At 31.2% G+C, this 18,694-nt stretch overlaps 2 protein-coding genes across 4 annotated transcripts in view; one reads left to right on the top strand and one right to left on the bottom strand.

The window, feature by feature from the left end:
* Positions 1 to 6,394: 6,394 nt before the first annotated feature.
* Positions 6,395 to 18,694, bottom strand: part of LOC111058429 (arylsulfatase B-like) — a 58,089-nt gene continuing 45,789 nt past the window's right edge. For all 3 annotated transcript variants that reach the window (XM_039423349.1, XM_039423350.1, XM_039423348.1), the window contains exons 7-9: positions 17,686 to 17,818; positions 11,350 to 11,505; positions 6,395 to 8,284 (exon numbers count right to left, since the gene is read on the bottom strand). In XM_039423349.1, the coding sequence (XP_039279283.1) occupies positions 7,854 to 8,284; positions 11,350 to 11,505; positions 17,686 to 17,818 (720 nt within the window). In that variant the 3' untranslated portion in view covers positions 6,395 to 7,853. The remainder of the gene's footprint in view (positions 8,285 to 11,349; positions 11,506 to 17,685; positions 17,819 to 18,694) is intronic.
* LOC111058427 (myb-like protein P) overlaps positions 13,722 to 18,694 on the top strand; it is a 48,038-nt gene continuing 43,065 nt past the window's right edge. The window contains exon 1 of the mRNA XM_039423342.1: positions 13,722 to 13,874. The gene's annotated coding sequence lies outside the window, so the exon portion shown is untranslated. The remainder of the gene's footprint in view (positions 13,875 to 18,694) is intronic.

Here is an 18,694-nt window from a genome sequence, read left to right on the forward strand (position 1 = left end):
TGTCAACACTTAACATGAAGAAATCACTTAAGCAGCCGGCAATCACTGTACTTGATGTGAATTGTGTTGCATATATATATTATCTGAACTCTGCTACATTCTCTAAACTTGTTCACAGGCAGCTTTACGACCAACAACTATCATTAAAAGTGTCTTAATCATTGTTATAGTAAAGTTGAATGTCGCGTGGTGTTAGTTTTGAATTTACAGCGGCTCATTTGGGTGAAAGGCTTGAAGCCAACTATTATATGCATTTTACTGTCCATTCGAAGTTCATAAACATTCACATTCTGTGCATGTATTATAGTGCTTAAATCCATCCGGTAAAACAATTATAGATATTCATATTGTGAAAGTGCATAATATAATTTAAATAAATCATAAAAATATTAGATTTTTTATTATGATATTTATAATAATATTATTGGTAATTAGTTGATTTGGGAGATAAATTGTATGAATTAACTATTCTCCACCAGAAGTCTAGTATCAATATCATAAGATATTATTGTACCTCCATCTCTGAATAATTCTTAGTTCATCTCAAAAAAAAACAATACTTATGTAAGTTAATAGGTAGACCTACTTACCATCTATTCAAATAATGTTGACAAAAACTAGAATAATCTAAATTCAAGCACTTACCATCGTCCATCTTTGGAGCAAAAAATTAGTACTCTCCGAACCATATTATTACTTTCAAAGTTATCACACTGCTATCTTGTAAACAATATGCAGTTACAAGATAGGCCTAATGTATGAAATGCGAATTTGGCTGAAAATTTTCCTTACGGTCGTAGTATGTAGAACTTATGACACAGTGTCTGGTGATATTTTACTTCCTCTTTGTATTTGTATTTTCGATATTTTTTTAGAGCCCATTAAAATATAGTCACCTTCCATTGAAGACTGTTATCAGAGTATTTTAGCTATTATCTTTTGCAAATTTTATCATTTTTTTGTAATCCAAGCTATATTAATAATTATCGTATTAATTGTAAAATATACGTAAATTAGTGGGACGTATATTCAGTGAACTATTTTTTTAGTGAGTGGCTAATTCCAAAACTTGTAGTGAACAATTTATCTATTTTTTGTGAGCTAATTACCATGAATAATGCAAAGAGCGAATTTGCTGAAAAGCTGGTTCATCAAATGCCTTTTTTACCTCACAATTTTGCTACCCGACCATATACATCTATTTTGTATACATTTATTACGTTTTTGTGATGTATTTCCAAGTGTAAATACCAAGTACGGTAGCTATATACCCAAGATTAGGAAGTGGATGATTACCACAGCGCGCTGATTAATTGACATGCCGCTCCAGCTAGCTACCTAACCTAATGTCTGTTGTTTTAGAACAATAGAAGCAAAGGAAGGCAGCATATCATCCTCATCCACAAAGGTGCACGATCCAATGCTCTTCACTTTATATCATTTTTTCTAATGGCGGATGAGCACGCATTATACATACCGATGCTAAGGTCAGATCTGAATCTGGGAGCAAATCAGCCCATTGTAGTTTGCAATCTGCAGAAAGCAAACAGCAATAATGTTTATGATATTCACTTCAAAGTGTCAGCATATTCGTTGAATGAGAAACATTGATGTATTCATGAGGAATACTGTAGCAGAGATTAATATTACTTTGCTCTATGGCTGTAAGTCTGAATAAGTGAGCCTTATCACAAAGCGAGCTCAATCATACGGCCGGAAGAGAATTCAAATGGCGCGCCAATTCCTTACCATGAGGCTGTGCGGATGGGCGGGAAAATTCATTCACCTTGACGTGCTTTACGTTCCAATTCAAGTTCGGCGACAGGTTACATTCGCAGTAATCTCTCATTTTTTGCCTATCTTTATCTCTTTTTTCGGCAATCTTTGTCTCTTTTTCTTCAAGAGAATTCGGAAAACAGCCGGCTCATTTCCCACGACCGAATAATCGGCAACTTTATTACGACCGACCCTGGCAATTCGGCAATGAAATCAATTATATTAGGCTTGTAACCTGCACACAATATTATTTATAGTGTCATTTTTATTGCCTGGAAAATTGTTGGGTTAGAGATAAAAATCGCAGGTAATATTGTTTTGTTTGTTTTTTACTGCAAAATGAAAATATTAGGCCTGTATGATTTTAGCTAGTGTTGACAGGGGACTTGAGCTAATACTGGTTACCAATAGGCTAATGACTGATTTTAATTAGTATTGCTGAGGTAAACGTTTGCTCAAATTATATTTCGGTTGATGGGCTACAATTTAATCTTGCATATCCCTTCAAATTATGAAATAGTCAAGGGTTTGCCTGTTTTTTCTCTTCCAATAATTTTATTGATGAAAGTACGGGTGAAAATATACCTAAGGTTGAATAAAATGAATGAAATAAATAATAAACTGATAAATAAGTAATATATAACTAAATATAATTTGATAACCTTGATCTCTGGAACACCGAACCTTTATTAATCTGAAAAAATTGTGTACCTTTCCACATCATCCTCGTCCTTGAAATTTCTTAGGCATGCATACCTAGGTATTGTTCCAAACATTTTCCATTCAATAAGCACATGATTTCTAGTCAAAAAAACAGAAGAATAATTGATCCAATAAAATTTTAGGTGAAGTGAGCAGAAAAAATCAGTTCTGACTTCTGAATACCTACTATCAGAACTAATTTTAGATGATTTGATGTTTGGTCGTCAGTAGTCTAGTATAGTAGACAATATAATCTAAGGTCTAAGCAGTTATAAGCAAATCCCTTCAAAACTACACCTGAAGGCAATGGAACCACGTACCTATATTTGAATTCACTTTTAACCGTCAACTTTCAAAATTGGTTGAATGATAAGCATTTTGCTGTTGTTTTTATGAGTGCCGGCAGTTGGAAGATAGTGTAACTCACTATACCATTTAGCAGAGAAAACTTCTATACGAGATTGTTTTATGATTGTTCTATTCTATGCCTTCAGTATAGTAGCAACCCACTGTCTCTTACCTTATTGAATTAAAATCAAAATCAAATGGAAATCAAATCTCGTTCCGTAACAAAATATCAGTACCTATCAATTTAATGATACTCAAATAACTCAACTGGGAATAATTAGAAATTAGACTCTTATTACATAGATCTGAACAGTTGAGATGAACAATCCCACATTATCACACAATTACTTCAATCTAAATCACAATGAAGGTGAAATCCATATCGTGACTGCAACAATTTGGCTCACTCGATTCACACACCTGGTGTGCATCGCATATAGAGGATGCAGCAAGGAAAGGAAAATGATTCACAGCTTGGGCACACACACACACACACACACACATGAGCAAAACGTCCTTGGACGTTGAGGTGACTGATTCTCCCTGTGCTAATTGTAAGCGGAAGAGTATCGGCCCAAAAATATGAATGAATTATTTGTCATTAGGTTAGGCGCGCGAAATGAAAGCGAAAATGCTCGCTGGATCCTGCGCACATTGAAGGCTCTACGGACACACACATATAGACGCGCGCGCACACCTGAAGATGTTGATGTTATCTTCACACGATGTCAAGGTCGCTACCAGACCATGCTCAAAAATGAGGAAGATTGGGGGAAAATATTATGAAGAGGAAGACGAAGATGTAGGAGATTGATTCACAACAATCTGTCAGCATTGGCTGAAATGGGAAGCATTGATGTTATTCATAAGGAATTCTGATAGTTTGAAGTGTAACTCGTCAGTAAAGTAATATAGAAAATTATAGACGCTTATCATTTGCATAAAATCTCATAATACTAGGGTTTGGACTGTTTATAATCATCATAAGCCATCTTTGGGATACATTGCGAATTACAAAACATTAAGGTGTGCTTTTCCTTTAAACATAAAAATTTTCCTTCTAAATATAAATGTATAGGTAGTTTTTTCTGGTTTTTGGACAGAAAACTGGACTTGAATTCTTGAAAGTGTAATGTAACCTATATCTTTTGGAAATGTTACTGCTTGTAAAATTTGGGAGATGAGCAGTTTTGGGCTAGGCCTGTTGTTCTCTCATAGTCATTGCTGTATGATTTGTAATTGTATCAATTGATGAATAAATAAACGACCATACCAAACTATAATGTTAGTTTGGCTTAGGTTTCATTGAGGTTGAAACCTATCCTATCAGGTAATCAGGTTGTATGATTTGTAAATGTTCAAGTTATTAGTTAAATTAGTTGAAATTAATTTCATTTGTATGATTTAGTTTATGTTTCGCAAATTTGCATTGTTGCAATTTGTAAGTTTTCATAGGTTTATTTTTATTGATGAAATGAAATGGTTTTGATGGAAGTTGAGTAATCGACGTTAAGTTATCGGTCCCGGCTGCCTAAAAGCAGTCGATGTCATGTCAGAGCCCTGAAATTTATCAGATGCGTCCTGAAATCTCTGACTTCATACTAGGCCAGAGCCAGCCAGTTACTCGATACCGGTACCCATTCATTTTTTAATAATTAATGTAATTTAAAATTAATCTGGTTTCAGACTATGAATTGAACTACCCATATTATAAGTACAGTTATATTTTATTAGTCTGGAATGCACCTTGACTCCTCAAATATCAGTTTCGTTTAAGATTATATTTTTCTTCTCTTCAGTATGTTTTGCTAAAAGATTTTTGGTTTATTCCAGTTGAATTTTTCCAATCCAATCAAAATTATTTTGTTCACATTGTTAATTTCAAATGACTGAACAATATCCCAACTAGAGTTTTTTTTATAGTCACTGTACTTTGCTATCTTGCTTTATATAGTCACCAAAATGACATACCGGTATGCGTCCATTGATCTACAGTATTTCTATCATTCAGTTTCAAAATTGATCTCAGATTTGATCTATTTCAATTAATTTTGTGCGGAAGTTGATATTGAATGCAAATGCTAATAATAATTAACCATTAATACCAACTAACATTGAAATAATCAATGCTAAAACGCTTCATTGACTGATAAGACATGCAGTATCACATTTCTTATTTCGTAATGATTGCTTCTTCCAATGATTAGCCACAGCTTGGTAACCCAAGTTCAATAAATACCTTGGAGATATTCAAGGAAAATGATTTTAAAATTGCTCAACTTCGCGAATGAGATGAATCTATTTCAAGTATTACATTTATCAAACTAAATTGTGAACGAAATACTTTAGTCTCACTTGTCTTGAATTTTATCTATGATTTATTTTTTCAATCTATACAAAAAGGTACGGTACCTTGCATTTACACACTTCCTGATGTAGACTCATAAAATGTACAAATCTACTGAAAAAGTTTATATTTTCTAAATAAATATCGCTTAGCAATACAGGTTTAACAATTCTGAAATTATGAACTACTGAATTATGGGTCACTACGTATTTATTTTGAATCATATTTATGCTCTCTGATTGTTGAATTCACGACAACAAACTCAGGTACGACCTAGATGACAATTTTTTATATTTTTCATAGACAGGAAATTACTTGTGAAATTATTGTTTTTTATCTCAATTATTATCCCCCAGTAAACCTTCATTTTCATGGTGCTGTTACTTTTATTGATGTTCCTGTTATTCAAAGCTTTCAAGCAGAAAAAAATATATCATTATAACATCTTGATTAACATTTTTGTAGCTCTGAATTTATAGCTAGTAGGCTATTCTTTTTTCAGAATGATCTTTATTTTTTCCAGATTCAGTGAGTAATAAAGTATCGATTTGTGTATCTTCTACTGAAAATCATAAACATTAAAATGGTCATAAGAATTAAAATGGTCAAAAGGATATTCACCGCAATATTCAGTATTGTTGTAAAATAATATTGAAGGCATCTATGACCTTCAAGTAATTATTTTACCCTCAAGGCTGTTTGATCCTTGCAGTATTCTTCAATGTTGTTCTGTGGACCACATAATTTATTTAAATGATCTACATTTATAAAGACAAAAATTTCGAATTCTTTAAAAATATTTATGAGAACTCATAAACTGAAATATTTCTGAGAGGCTAATGTTATACTTGATTTGAAATAAAATTTAAAATCTAAAATTCTACACAAAAAACTTGGATAAATATTTCAATACAGATTTTGAAATTAATGTTGAATAATAATAAATTGATGGAAAATTATTAGTAATGTGGGCTATTTTGAATAATGTTTGTATTATATTGACGAACTAAATCCGTATTATAATTTTTAAATTTGAACTTGGTTTCAAATAAGCTCAAATACAGTATAACAAAAAATGTAATTGGACTATATAATCGTTATTTTCATTCTATTTCAATGATAAAGTTGTCTATAAGAAAACTTGATAGAATAGTTGAACAGGATTAGGATATGAAATACTTGAATGAGATGATTGGATAAGGAGCAAGTCAAGTTAAATGATCTCTGTTACAAATAAATAACACGTCTCTTTATTAATGAAAATCTATTAAGACTATCCCACTTCTGTTCTTCGGGCTACTATTACATGAAGCAGAATGATTACATGAAATTATTGAAAAACTACATCATAGCAGTTTCGTTGCAAACTAGGTATCTTAAAACTATTCATTTAAGCACTAATTATCTTGAATATTCATATAATCATTTATTGAAGAAAAAATAATTCATGTACACTGGAAGTGGACAGTTTCAAATTATTCCTTATTTTTGTAATATCTAATCCTAAAAATTCAAGTTGTATCCTTATGTCTACAACAAAAATAGTTATCTACAGATGAAAAGAAATAATTATATATTAAAATAGTTGTGAATAAAAAATGAAATTAAACATTAATATGCTATGAACTTTCCTAAAGATTTTCACGACCGAAATATTAATAACATTGGAAATAACTGGAAGGAAATTCGATGAGCGCTATTATAAAAAAAAAATATTTTTCCGTGATGAGGAAAATGGGAAATATTTTCCATATCAAATACAATGTATTGTATTTTCAATACAATGCATTCAAACCAATTTTTCTAAAACTATATTTTAAAATTGATATCCTACATTAGAATGTAACCTTATCTACTACATACACCAATATTAATACTTGTAAATCTTTATTTCTAATGACTAGGTTGATAATTTAGCCCTGAATGATTATTTGCTGACTAGTAGCACAGTCATTGAAGAGCTTTATGCTGGAAAATCAGTTTAGGTGGTTCGGATCCCACTTATGCTGTTATGATGTCCACTTGAACTGATGATGCCCACAGTCATCTATCAACATCTTCATCATCATGATCATCATCCTCCATAACCCAATCATATAACGTACTTGTGGCTATCATACATAACAATCTTGAATACAGTTGAATAATCTTGTTTCTATTCAATTCCATTACAAGCCTGACGTATCCTCAACATTGTAAGAACGTTTAATAAACTCTTTTAATTTATTTAAACAAAAGCCTAATGCTCAAGTGGGTATCATCATAGAGGAAATATAGAATAAGAAGATAGTCGTATTGTTTCTGTTCCAAATAGTCGGCTGTTCCAAGCCGATTTATTCAACTCATGCTGATTACTGTCGACTACTGCTGTGTATGATTACTGTTTTGGCCGGGTGAGAGTGTACGAACGGCACAGTATGATAGACTAACTGTATCACACATATATCTTTATGGGAAATAACTGTCAGCTCGAGCTAAAAATGAAATTTGGAACATAAATGCGCTCTGTACCATGATAAATCGTTTTATGCTATCTTTTCTTTATGGTATCATCCTCAACAATGTTGAACTACAGCTCAATAGTCTCTTCTTCATTTAATTCCATTACAAGCCTAATGCTCATTTGAGCATCATCCTCAACAATCTTGAACAAGTTCAATCATCTTGCTCTTACTGAATGTCATTGCTTCAAATCCCCCCAGCTGACCCAAGTATTATTATGCAAAGCAGGATCCCCAGCCTTTTCGGTTTTCACGTTACCCGGAGGCAAACTTATCGCCCGGTATTTGATGATTTCGTTTTCGAATTTCATCGCGAACGATCTGTTCTTCTTATCGTAGAGGTTGTTCATTTCGCACGGGTCGGTTCTGATGTTGAAGATGCAGGGCGCTTCGAAAGGGTGGCATGGTGTCCTCACTTCGCTCGCTCCACACTCGATTTTCGACTGGTTCCTGAGTGAGATGATCGCCTCGTAGGATGGCAGGATGTGCCCCATTTGCACCAGATTGGCGGAAACTTCGCAGTGGAGCACGGCTGTCACGTTGTATCTCTTGGTCGGTGCCTGCTTCACTTCTCCAGACCAGTTGTCCAGGAACCCTAGTAGTACCGTTCCTGGAAAGAAATGAATAAAAGTCACAGTTTGATATTTATTTATTCATAATTTTTACAAGAAAACACTGACCGGAAGAGGAAAACTATATAAGAATACTCCTTGCACTATTTTCTCTCCCAAAATCATATAACATTTTAAAACTCCGAAATAGGATTATGATTTCACTTTTCTAAAATTTAGTCCATTTTCACATAAAAACTTAGAATTTAGTATGATACAATAAATAAATAAATTGAAATTCGATAAGGAAAATCTGATATAGTGAGGTCCACGTTAAAATGGAGTGAAGTAAGATAAGAGAACAGCGTTGTCAATTCTCTGGCTGCCACGGCCTTCTATTTCATTTCATTTATTGCCAATTAGAATATTCAAGACATATTATAAACTCTTTATATTATGACCTATCATTAAAAATATAATTAAATAAACATAATTACTCATACATATACTTGAATAAAATTAAAATAAAATACAGTACAAAAACTAGGCATCATCAGCTAAAAGAAAATCTTTGCCCGCTGGTGAGAGTTGCAAAACAGTAAAATAAAAACATAATATTTCGAAAAAATGCAGAATTTAGGTTAAATTTAACTAATAATTACAATAGAAACTTTAAAACAGCAGAATCATAAAAAATCAAACAAATATTGTGCAGAGAAAAGACTATAAAATTAAAATAAATGAACGAATTGAAATTAAATTGCTATATTTAAGGTAAAGAAATATTCCCTCTTAATCCACTCATTGACACTTTTTTTACTAATTTTGAAATCTAAGTCAAGAAGTATTTCATTGATCAAGTTTACTGCTTGTGTAAATTAGGTGTCTTCTGATCAATGAAAGTTTAGTAGGATAAACTAGAAATTTCTCTGTTACACCCGGTCTGAAAATGATAAGTGTTCTTCATCAGCTTTGGGAAGATATTTTTTACTAAGTATTTTATTAAGACTTTGACATATAGTTGACTCACGGTAAAAACATCAAAATCCAGGAAAATTAGATTTGTTGAGTATAACCTTGGTTTATTTAAGATAGTTTCTATTATATTTTTTGAATGATAAATAGATTTTCCATGTTTACATCATAATTATGACCTTAAATTAACAGAAAAGCACAAAAAATTATTTTTCACAGGTAAAATATTTCTGTACCCATTATAATAATAATAATATTTATTGAGGATAGTTAATACCAATATATCTTATGTACGATCAGCAACTGTTAATTCTTGTTAATAATAATGAATTATACTTTATTTGTCAAGAAAATATACTTGTCAATGATTTAATAATAAATTTTTATAATCTGATATAGTGAGGTCCACGCTATTATGACAGTGGAGAGAGATTGGAGAAAAGCGTTGCCGATTCTCTGACTTCTATAGAAGATAGCTGATACCGTTATATCTGATGTAATATTAATTGTTCATTATTGTTAAAATAATAAATGCTATTTTAATCGCCAAGAAAATATTGTTTTAATGATTTAATAATACATTTTCATAATTGAGATTAAATATTTTGTTAATTATATTTCTACATTGTTAAGAAACGATCTGGAAAAGTTGTCGAACTAGAAAAGGATAGCACTATCTGCTTTGTCGAATGATAGACTAGGACTAGGATATCAACACCAATATTAATCATATACTCTCATTTTAACGTGGACCTCACTATAGTTATAATATATTTATAGACATATATCTATATTATCAAAAAGAGATCTTACAGTGAAAATCAGGTTTTAAAATGTGCTCCTGGTTAACATTGGTTCGCCATACTCGTCTGTCATTGGACGAAGCAGATAGTTTGCAGGCTATCATGTATGAATTAATAATATACCAGAAAATTTAAGCTCATTTATGATAATTTATTATCAACTCAAATAGTAAAAAAGGCTTTTAAAGAGCGTTCATTCATAGATAAAGAAATATTGTTCATAGATCCTAGTAGTCAGTGGGTCGTAATGAACTCTCAAAGTAGATTCCATCATCGATAAATATTTCAGTAATTTCCTTACATTTCATCCCATATTCAATTGAATATATATTTTGATTTATCATCAGTTCATGAGAAATCTCTGAAGAGGACAGATACGGCCAATTAAGAATTGAAAAACACTCATGTTCAGAAGAGTTCACAAAACGATGATTGAATTTAAAGATCTTGAGGAGCATTTCTTTTGTAAAAAAGTATACTATTTAAGGTCTCGAGAAAGATAATATTCAAGGTAATAATATTATTATAAAATAGTGATTATAATATTTAAGGTCTGGAGAAATTCATTCATACATTGATAGATACAATATCATTGTCAACTATGAATGATTGGGAATAACTTGCTCATTAGTCTCAAGACCAGAAATCAATTAATAATTCATTATTTGTAAAACTAATGCTACTGGATAGCATATCCAGTTATTCAAGATATAAGATACTGGAATGCAAACGTTTTGTTATTAATGACTTGAAAAGTAATTATACTAAATGGATTTATAAATAAAAAAGTATTGTCAAGAATCGAGCTCCATTGATAACAATAAAAAACCATCACTTCATTTGAAAGCAATAGATTCAGAATTGAACATAGGTGTTGTTTACATAGTTACTCCTTTTCAATATTTTATTGATGCATTCTATGTGTTTAATAGATACCGAAATGTTGATGAAATTTCAATAACTCATTAACTGTATTCTATTATATTTGTATTGGAACTACACATTAACGTGAAATATCAGTTTCTCGAGATTTGAATAAAATTTACAAATTAGTTAAATATATTATAATTCTCTAAAATGTTAATTCAGTGTTGATAGCTATTTACCCTTTTCACAATCTTTCCTTTTTTTGATAACTGTGATCATTGTAATGCTGTACAATGTATGAAGTAATATCCCGAAATAAATAAAATATGATTATTTTTTTTTCATAAATCTTGAAATCTGAAATGTTTATTACAAACTTTTTATGTATTTCTAAATTTTCCATTGATCATCATCTTCATGGTTCTCTAGATTTAAGAATCATCTACTGAACAGAGTTTAAAAATAATAGCATAGCTTACCATTGACATATTTGTAGTCATTTATTCTTATAGCCGAATAACCAGATGTATCATCAATGTTATGAAGTATTGTTTTCCTCGGAGATTTTAGTCCTTTTGTTATAGTCTCCCATTGGTTAATACCATCAATTGTACCCAGGCTCTTTACGTTACCACCTGCCAATATATAATAAGATCATTAATATTGAAAAATATAATTTCCTTTGTTTTGAAATTGGCATGAGGAAAAATTATTGTTAATAAACTCATACAGTTTCTGTTAGGTCTACTGTATTGATAAAAATACGACATCATTTTGACTTATAATTAAATGGTTGGAAAAAATTGTTATCAATACACCGTTTATTATAATATAATATATTAAGCTATATAAGTTATAATAAAAGTACTTCAATATCAAACTAACGTTTTTATAGTGGTACCGTAACATGTTTCGTGCTGGTGTTGCATAATTTTATAAAAATCTAATAGTTTACAGAGATACAATGGTTTCTCATAGAATGATGTAACACATTTAAATAAATAGTTTTATTTCTTTACTTTATTGTCAGATTAATATTGTTGACCGAGCGAAGTGAGGTCTAAGATTCAAGTCGACGGTTTGGCATTTCTCTTAATGTTTAAATGTTTATATTTTGCGCATTTGCGGCGAAACGCGGTAATAGATTTTCATGAAATTTGACGCAGGTATGTTCCTTTTTAAATTGCGCGTCGACGTATATACAAGGTTTTTGGAAATTTTGCATTTCAAGGATTATATAAAAGGAAAAAGGAGCCTCCTTCATACGTCAATATTAGAATGAAAATCAGACTATAGAATTATTCATCATAAATCAGCTGTCGAGTTGACTGCAAATTGCATGTCATGACGCATGCAATTCAATATCTCAATGTAACTTGGTAAAAAATTAACAGCTGTGTAGACTATAAATAGCATGCCTCATTGAATGCAATTTTTATGCACTATTAAAAAATAGGATGCAAAGAACTATTATTATCAAAGAACTAGAATTATTCATCATAAATCAGCTGACAAGATCATCACGGAACTGGATGAATTTTAAATGTTAACAAACTCAGTTCACGTTTGAATTTGTTAACATTTAAAACAGTTGACATCTGGTACTTGTGGATGAGAATACTGCGTGAGGTATACTGTTCACAGAACTACTAGTATTTTTGATTCTAAAAAGTGAATTTTCATCAGATAGAAAGATCATCACGGAACTGGATGAATTATATCATAAATGGAATACAAATTCAAACGTGAACTGAGTTTGTTAACATTTAAAACATCTGGTACTTGTGGATGAGAATACTGCGTGAGGTCTACTGTTCACAGAACTACTAGTTAAATCATGTGTAAGCATGATCAGATCAAATAAATAGTTAGTGTTTCAGTGTGGATGTGCTTATGGTTTGGGACGTCGTTATAACTGCGCGAGGTCTACTGTTCACAGAACTACTAGTTATTTCCTTGTTAATAATTTTATTGGAATGCATAATTTTATTTCTCTACTTTATTTTCAGATATATTTTGTTGTTTCTTTGTTGATTTATTGACCGAGCGAAGTGAGGTCTTAGATTCAAGTCGACGGTTTGGCATTTCTCTTATTGTTTAAATTAATGTTTGAATGTTTAAATGTTTATATGTTGCGCATTTACGGCGAAACGCGGTAATAGATTTTCATGAAATTTGACATGTATGTTCCTTTTTACTTTCCTTGCCCTATTACCATAGGTACTGTAAGGAAAGTATTGCTTTCCGAAAAAAATTAAGGTACCCCAATTTCTAAATTTCTATACTCTAAGTTTCAAGGTCCCCTGAGTCCAAAAAAGAAGTTTTTCAATTGCGCGTCGACGTATATATACGGTTTTTGGAAATTTTGCGTTTCAAGGATAATATAAAAGGGAAAGGAGCCTCCGTCATACGCCAATATTAGAGTAAAAATCAGACAATAGAATTATTCATCATAAATCAGCTGACAAGTCATTACACAGGTGTGTGGAGGAGCCAGTCTATTGCTGTATTTCCATAAGGTTTATAGTTTCAATCGGGTACTTGTGGATGAGATTACTGCGTGAGGTCTACTGTTCACAGAACTACTAGTATAATATAGCAATAAAGTTTGATTGTATTCAAGACAAATTAACCGATATATTTTTTTTATTCTCTACCGATGATGTAGAGACTTTATAAAAGCGTTTTGATTCAAGAATTTCCAAAAAATTTGCGAATAAACTAAGATATATTTTATAAACTTGGCTGGTACGATACGCAATTTTAAAATTGTTTGCAACTATCCCGCCTAAATAGTTCCCTCCTAGCACAAGGCCTTCCAAATCTTTTGGTGTAAAAACCGCGGAACATGCTGGTACAAGATTTTTGAGGTTAGTTATTAGAATTCCAATTTTCAAGCTTCTTGTTTGTTGTATCTTGTCTCTTGTTTGGAGTACCTGAAAATAAATACTTTGCACCTAAAATTGAGAAATAATAAAGTCAACAAACAACAATAATAAGAGTGGTAAGTATTTTGAACTAGAAGAGTTTTCTAATAAATTGGTTGAACAAGAGAAAGTCAAATCTATTGTAGCCTAAATTGAAGAGATAATAACTTTTTGATGTTATGTTGATTTTTTAAGTTTTTATACTATTTCTCTAAATGCGTTGAGAAAGTTTTCTTTGTGTTTGAAAAATTTGTTTATTTGAAGTCTTTTACACATATTATTTGACTTAGACAATTCAATTCTGAAAATAATTTTTCAGACATCTAATAGTCAAATTCAATCAGTTATTATACTTTATTTATTAATTTATCAAATAAAATAAATTTTGAATAATGAATTACCTACTCTGTTTATTTCCTAGAAACTAATACAATGCCGGCCCAATTAGAAATTCTGATTAGCCTAATGGCCGAATAGATTTATAGTCTAAGCATAAAAATGATTGTAGAAATAATTCATTATCAATAAATAAATTACCTAGCTTACTCCTCTATAACAAGTCATACACTTGATTAGTTTTACTAGATAAGGTACAATTTTGTATAAAATTTTATTTATTTTCACCGATTAGGCTACTGATTAATTTTTTTCTAACCTGATCGTTGACTAGCATGCTGGTAAGGTTAGGCGGTGAATGTTCATGTCAGGTTTGGAATGAGGAACAAATAATTTAAACAGCTTCAAAAATTTAGGTTGGGTTTGGTTTGAAAATCTATAAGGTATTTGCATTCTAACTATTTGATATAGGCTAGATGACTCATTAATTTAAATTTTTTTAAGGTTTGAGTTTATTTTTCACTATTTGTTACAGAAAAACTTATAGCCTATTTGCAATCAAATGTTGTATCCAACATGACGTTACATACCGTATTCTATTAAAGCTTTCAATTGTTTTTATTTAAATTATCTTCAACTTCAACATGAGATTCAAAGCTTCTAAAAATTAGCTACGATCAGAGAAAACTTATAGATTATTTAAACTTAAGATTCTATTATTCTATGCTACGGTATATTGGAAAAAAACTTTATATAATTTTTTATCTATGTACAAAGTTAGTATATTATTTTTTATCTAGGTACAAATTTAGATGTCTCAGATGTGAATTAGAGTTGAGTCAAGTTTTCCTTAACTCAAGAAAATTTGAAACTAAAAAAAACAGAATTCGAATCCACTATAACAATGTAAACCCTTCTTCAAGTTTTAGATTTAAACGCCAAAACTTCAAGTTTTCTTAAACTCAGGAAGTTGTTGAACATGTTTGACCGTTGCATTCAACTTGAAGGTATAATTCAACCGACAAATGAGAAAAATACAGGTTCCAGTCAATTTATAATGTATAAGAACAACTAAATAAAAATTATTATTTAGATGAAAAGAAAACTTTAAAATTAATAAGATTTTTATTTTCAGACGAACCATTTTCCACTTAGCAACTTATAGGCTTTTGAGATTATGAAAACTTGAATTCAAGTTTGCAAAAATAGTTTTTTTAAGTTTTCTTGAAGTCGAGAAAACTTGTATCCTGTAATCTTGTACTAATGTTTGTTTTTTTTGTTTTCAATAGCTTTCTAGAGACTCTTATCAGAGTATAGGAATTGTCAAAATTTATAACACATACGGTAACACGAAAATGAGAAGAAAATCACACAAAGGAACCCGCTCTATACAAAAACTCTGCAGTGCTATAGATACTTACTTCATTAAGTAAGACTTAGAACACTTCAACTATCAATAAGCTCTTCAACTCCTTCTCAAAAACATGGACATCATCACAATTTCTTAAATTATTGTTCTTTAAATTAATAACCAAAGTATGAAATTACAGTAGTAGGTTCCAAAGGAATCCTATTCCAATTGAAAAAAAAACTTTCTGTAGCTTAAAAACTTTTGTCCACCATCTTGGATCCGTCATATGGATCCAACTTCATTTCGAATCCAGCTTCATTTTGAATCCAACTTCATTTTTTCAAATTCCAAGGTGTTCATGTGATAATTGATTTCGATACAGAATTTCAAAGGAAAATTAATGGCGAAACCCGCACATCGATATCTCAAACCGTTTCAATCAATGTCCTAGAATACACATTCTAGGTATCTTGGTTTCAATGATTTCAACATTTAAAGGTACTAATCATACAAAAATGAAATGAATGAGTACGGTACCTATACAACTAGAATAATCAAGTATTAGTGAACACTAAGGCTCAACTCACACTTACGCGACTCAGGTCGAAAAGAGACTCGACTCTAGTCGAGAGCATGTGTTTCCAAATGGTGACACTCAGACCAGTCGATTCTAGTCTCTGCGACATCATCATTTGAAAAACACATGCTCTCGACTAGAGTCGAGTCTCTTCTCGACCTGAGTCGCGTAAGTGTGAGTTGAGCCTAATAGTAGCTTCTACTCATATAAAGAATTGTCATAGCAACTGCTATCACAAGTAATATTAATTACGTGTATGTTACGACAGACGTTAACGAAAGCGAGTTAATATAGAACTTATGAATTAATGTTGTGAATTATTCAGCTGAAATCATCTGTCGGCGCATAAAGTCTGTCTGTCTGGCAGTCTGTGTGACAACTGCCAAATAATAGCATCAGCTTCTTTAAATATAATGGAAAAATGACAGAAATAGCATGCAAATAATTCCAACTGACTGATAAATCATTAACCAAAACATTTTTTTTCTTATGCACTTCCAATGTTACCGTTACATCCTGAAAAAGGGCCAAGGATTGAGTCAATTTTTTGTCCAACGAACTTGACCTGTAAAAAGGTTCGAAGAATTTGAAATTTTGTTCAAAATTTGAAGCTGATTGATCAATTCTCGCTAAAGTTCTTGTCGAACATACAAACAGACAGAAAACGGAAAACGACTTTGGGCTCTAGTAAGTCAAAAGTGAGAACTTCGCTAACGCTCATTCAATAATTATATATTATTCCCATCGTTCATATTAATGAATGTTTTATATATCATCCCCACAATATACATATCTAATTGTTCCAGATCTTTGAACATGCTTTTAGAAGATTGAAGTGAATAGCTTGAAGCTGTGCAAAGGCTGAAAATAAACTTTCTACTCGTGATATTTTTCAAAGTTTTTCGATTTGTATATCATCAAGCTATGAAAATGAAAAAGTTTTCTCAGGAAACCTTTTTTCCGATCATTACTTTTTGAGATATGAGCGACTGAAGTTTGAATTTTTAGGACAGAACATTACAAATTCGGTACGATATGAATCCATGAGATTTAGAGGATGGATTCTTCATGGTATTATTGATCTAGTAAAACAAAAATTTTCTGAAAATATCAATTTTTGGAAGTTATTCAATTTACCAAAAATAACTCAACTAAAAGTTATTTTAGGTATTTTTAGTAAGTTGAATAACTATCTTAAAAATTTATGTTTTCAGGAAATTTTTGTTTGACTAGATCAACAATACCCTGAAGAATCTATCCTCCAAATCTCATGGATTTATATCTCTTACCGAATTTGAAATGTTGTCCCAAAAATTTAAACTTAGGCGCTCATATCTCAAAAAGTAATGATCAGAAAAAAAATCTTTTCGTGAGAAAACTTTTTCATTTTGATAGCTTGATGATATACAAATCAAAAAACGTTGAAAAATATCACGAGTAAAAAGTTTATTTTTAGCCTTTGCACAGTCTTAAGACGAACATAGCGCGATTTCCAAGGTAGTAAACAATCACTAAGCCCAGACTAATGGCAGCTTGCTGCTTTGCCAATATGATGTTATCAAATCGCTAATAATTTGCTACTTTATTATGATTTGCTTAAAGTTATAATTATTATCGATTTTACCTGCGGCCGCGTAGAGAGTTGGAAGCCAGTCAGTTATGTGCATCATACCAGTTGATATCCTTTTACCTTCTAGGAATGGACTCCAAATCATGGCTGTAGTATGGACTCCTCCTTCCCATGGTGTATACTTCTCCTGTAAAAGAGTTATTATACATTATACATTATTAACATCATTTATTTATTCAAAAACACATAATTAAGTAAATGATTGGGAGAGAATCAACATGATGAAAAGGGTTTTCTTTGATCCAATTTTTTAACCTTGACATGCAAAGCACTTGAATATAATAGTAATTGAAAATAGTAATTAATCCAGTACACTTGCAGTGCCGTCTGCAGTGATAAGTTTGCCACTGGAGGTGATAATGTAGACTGCTCTCTTCTACATTATAAAAAATAATTACAATCAGATGCATGACCCCGAAGCTGCAGCCCAAAGCCTAGGATGCTGTGGAAGAGGGCATAATCATTTTCTACTTTCACATTAATTTACTTTTTTTCAAATTTTCATGATTATGTATGTAACACTTATATCATATTTAGTATAGCTTGTCTCGTCAACCTCAATATTTTCTTTTCTTTCGTAGCTTCAAATTACATTTAACATAATTTAATTTCTGTATTAGTGTTAGTTAATTTTATTTTAATCAATTTCTACTTTGACATGCTTTCTATTCACCATGCTTATATTTATAGGTACCTCATGTGAATTGCTTCACAGCATACACTGTATGAATGTAGTATCATAATTATCTTCCGTACTCGTTGTATTACAATTTATTTTTCATTTTTTACACGTTCAATTTGTTGGTAAATAGTAGTGAAGACTGATTTGGGCGTAATGCCTGTAGTCTTCCTTGACATTGTAACTAAATAAATAACGAATACAAAACCATTAGCATTTAATACAGCGCAACTATAGCCGCGTGGCTACAACCGTCGTTTAGAAATTTGATTTTAAGAGCGTTAAAATTTTTATTATGAATGGAAAAAAGGGATAATTAATTCT

Source organism: Nilaparvata lugens, chromosome 3, assembly GCF_014356525.2.
Source record: "Nilaparvata lugens isolate BPH chromosome 3, ASM1435652v1, whole genome shotgun sequence".
NCBI classification, from domain to species: Eukaryota; Metazoa; Arthropoda; class Insecta; order Hemiptera; family Delphacidae; genus Nilaparvata; species Nilaparvata lugens.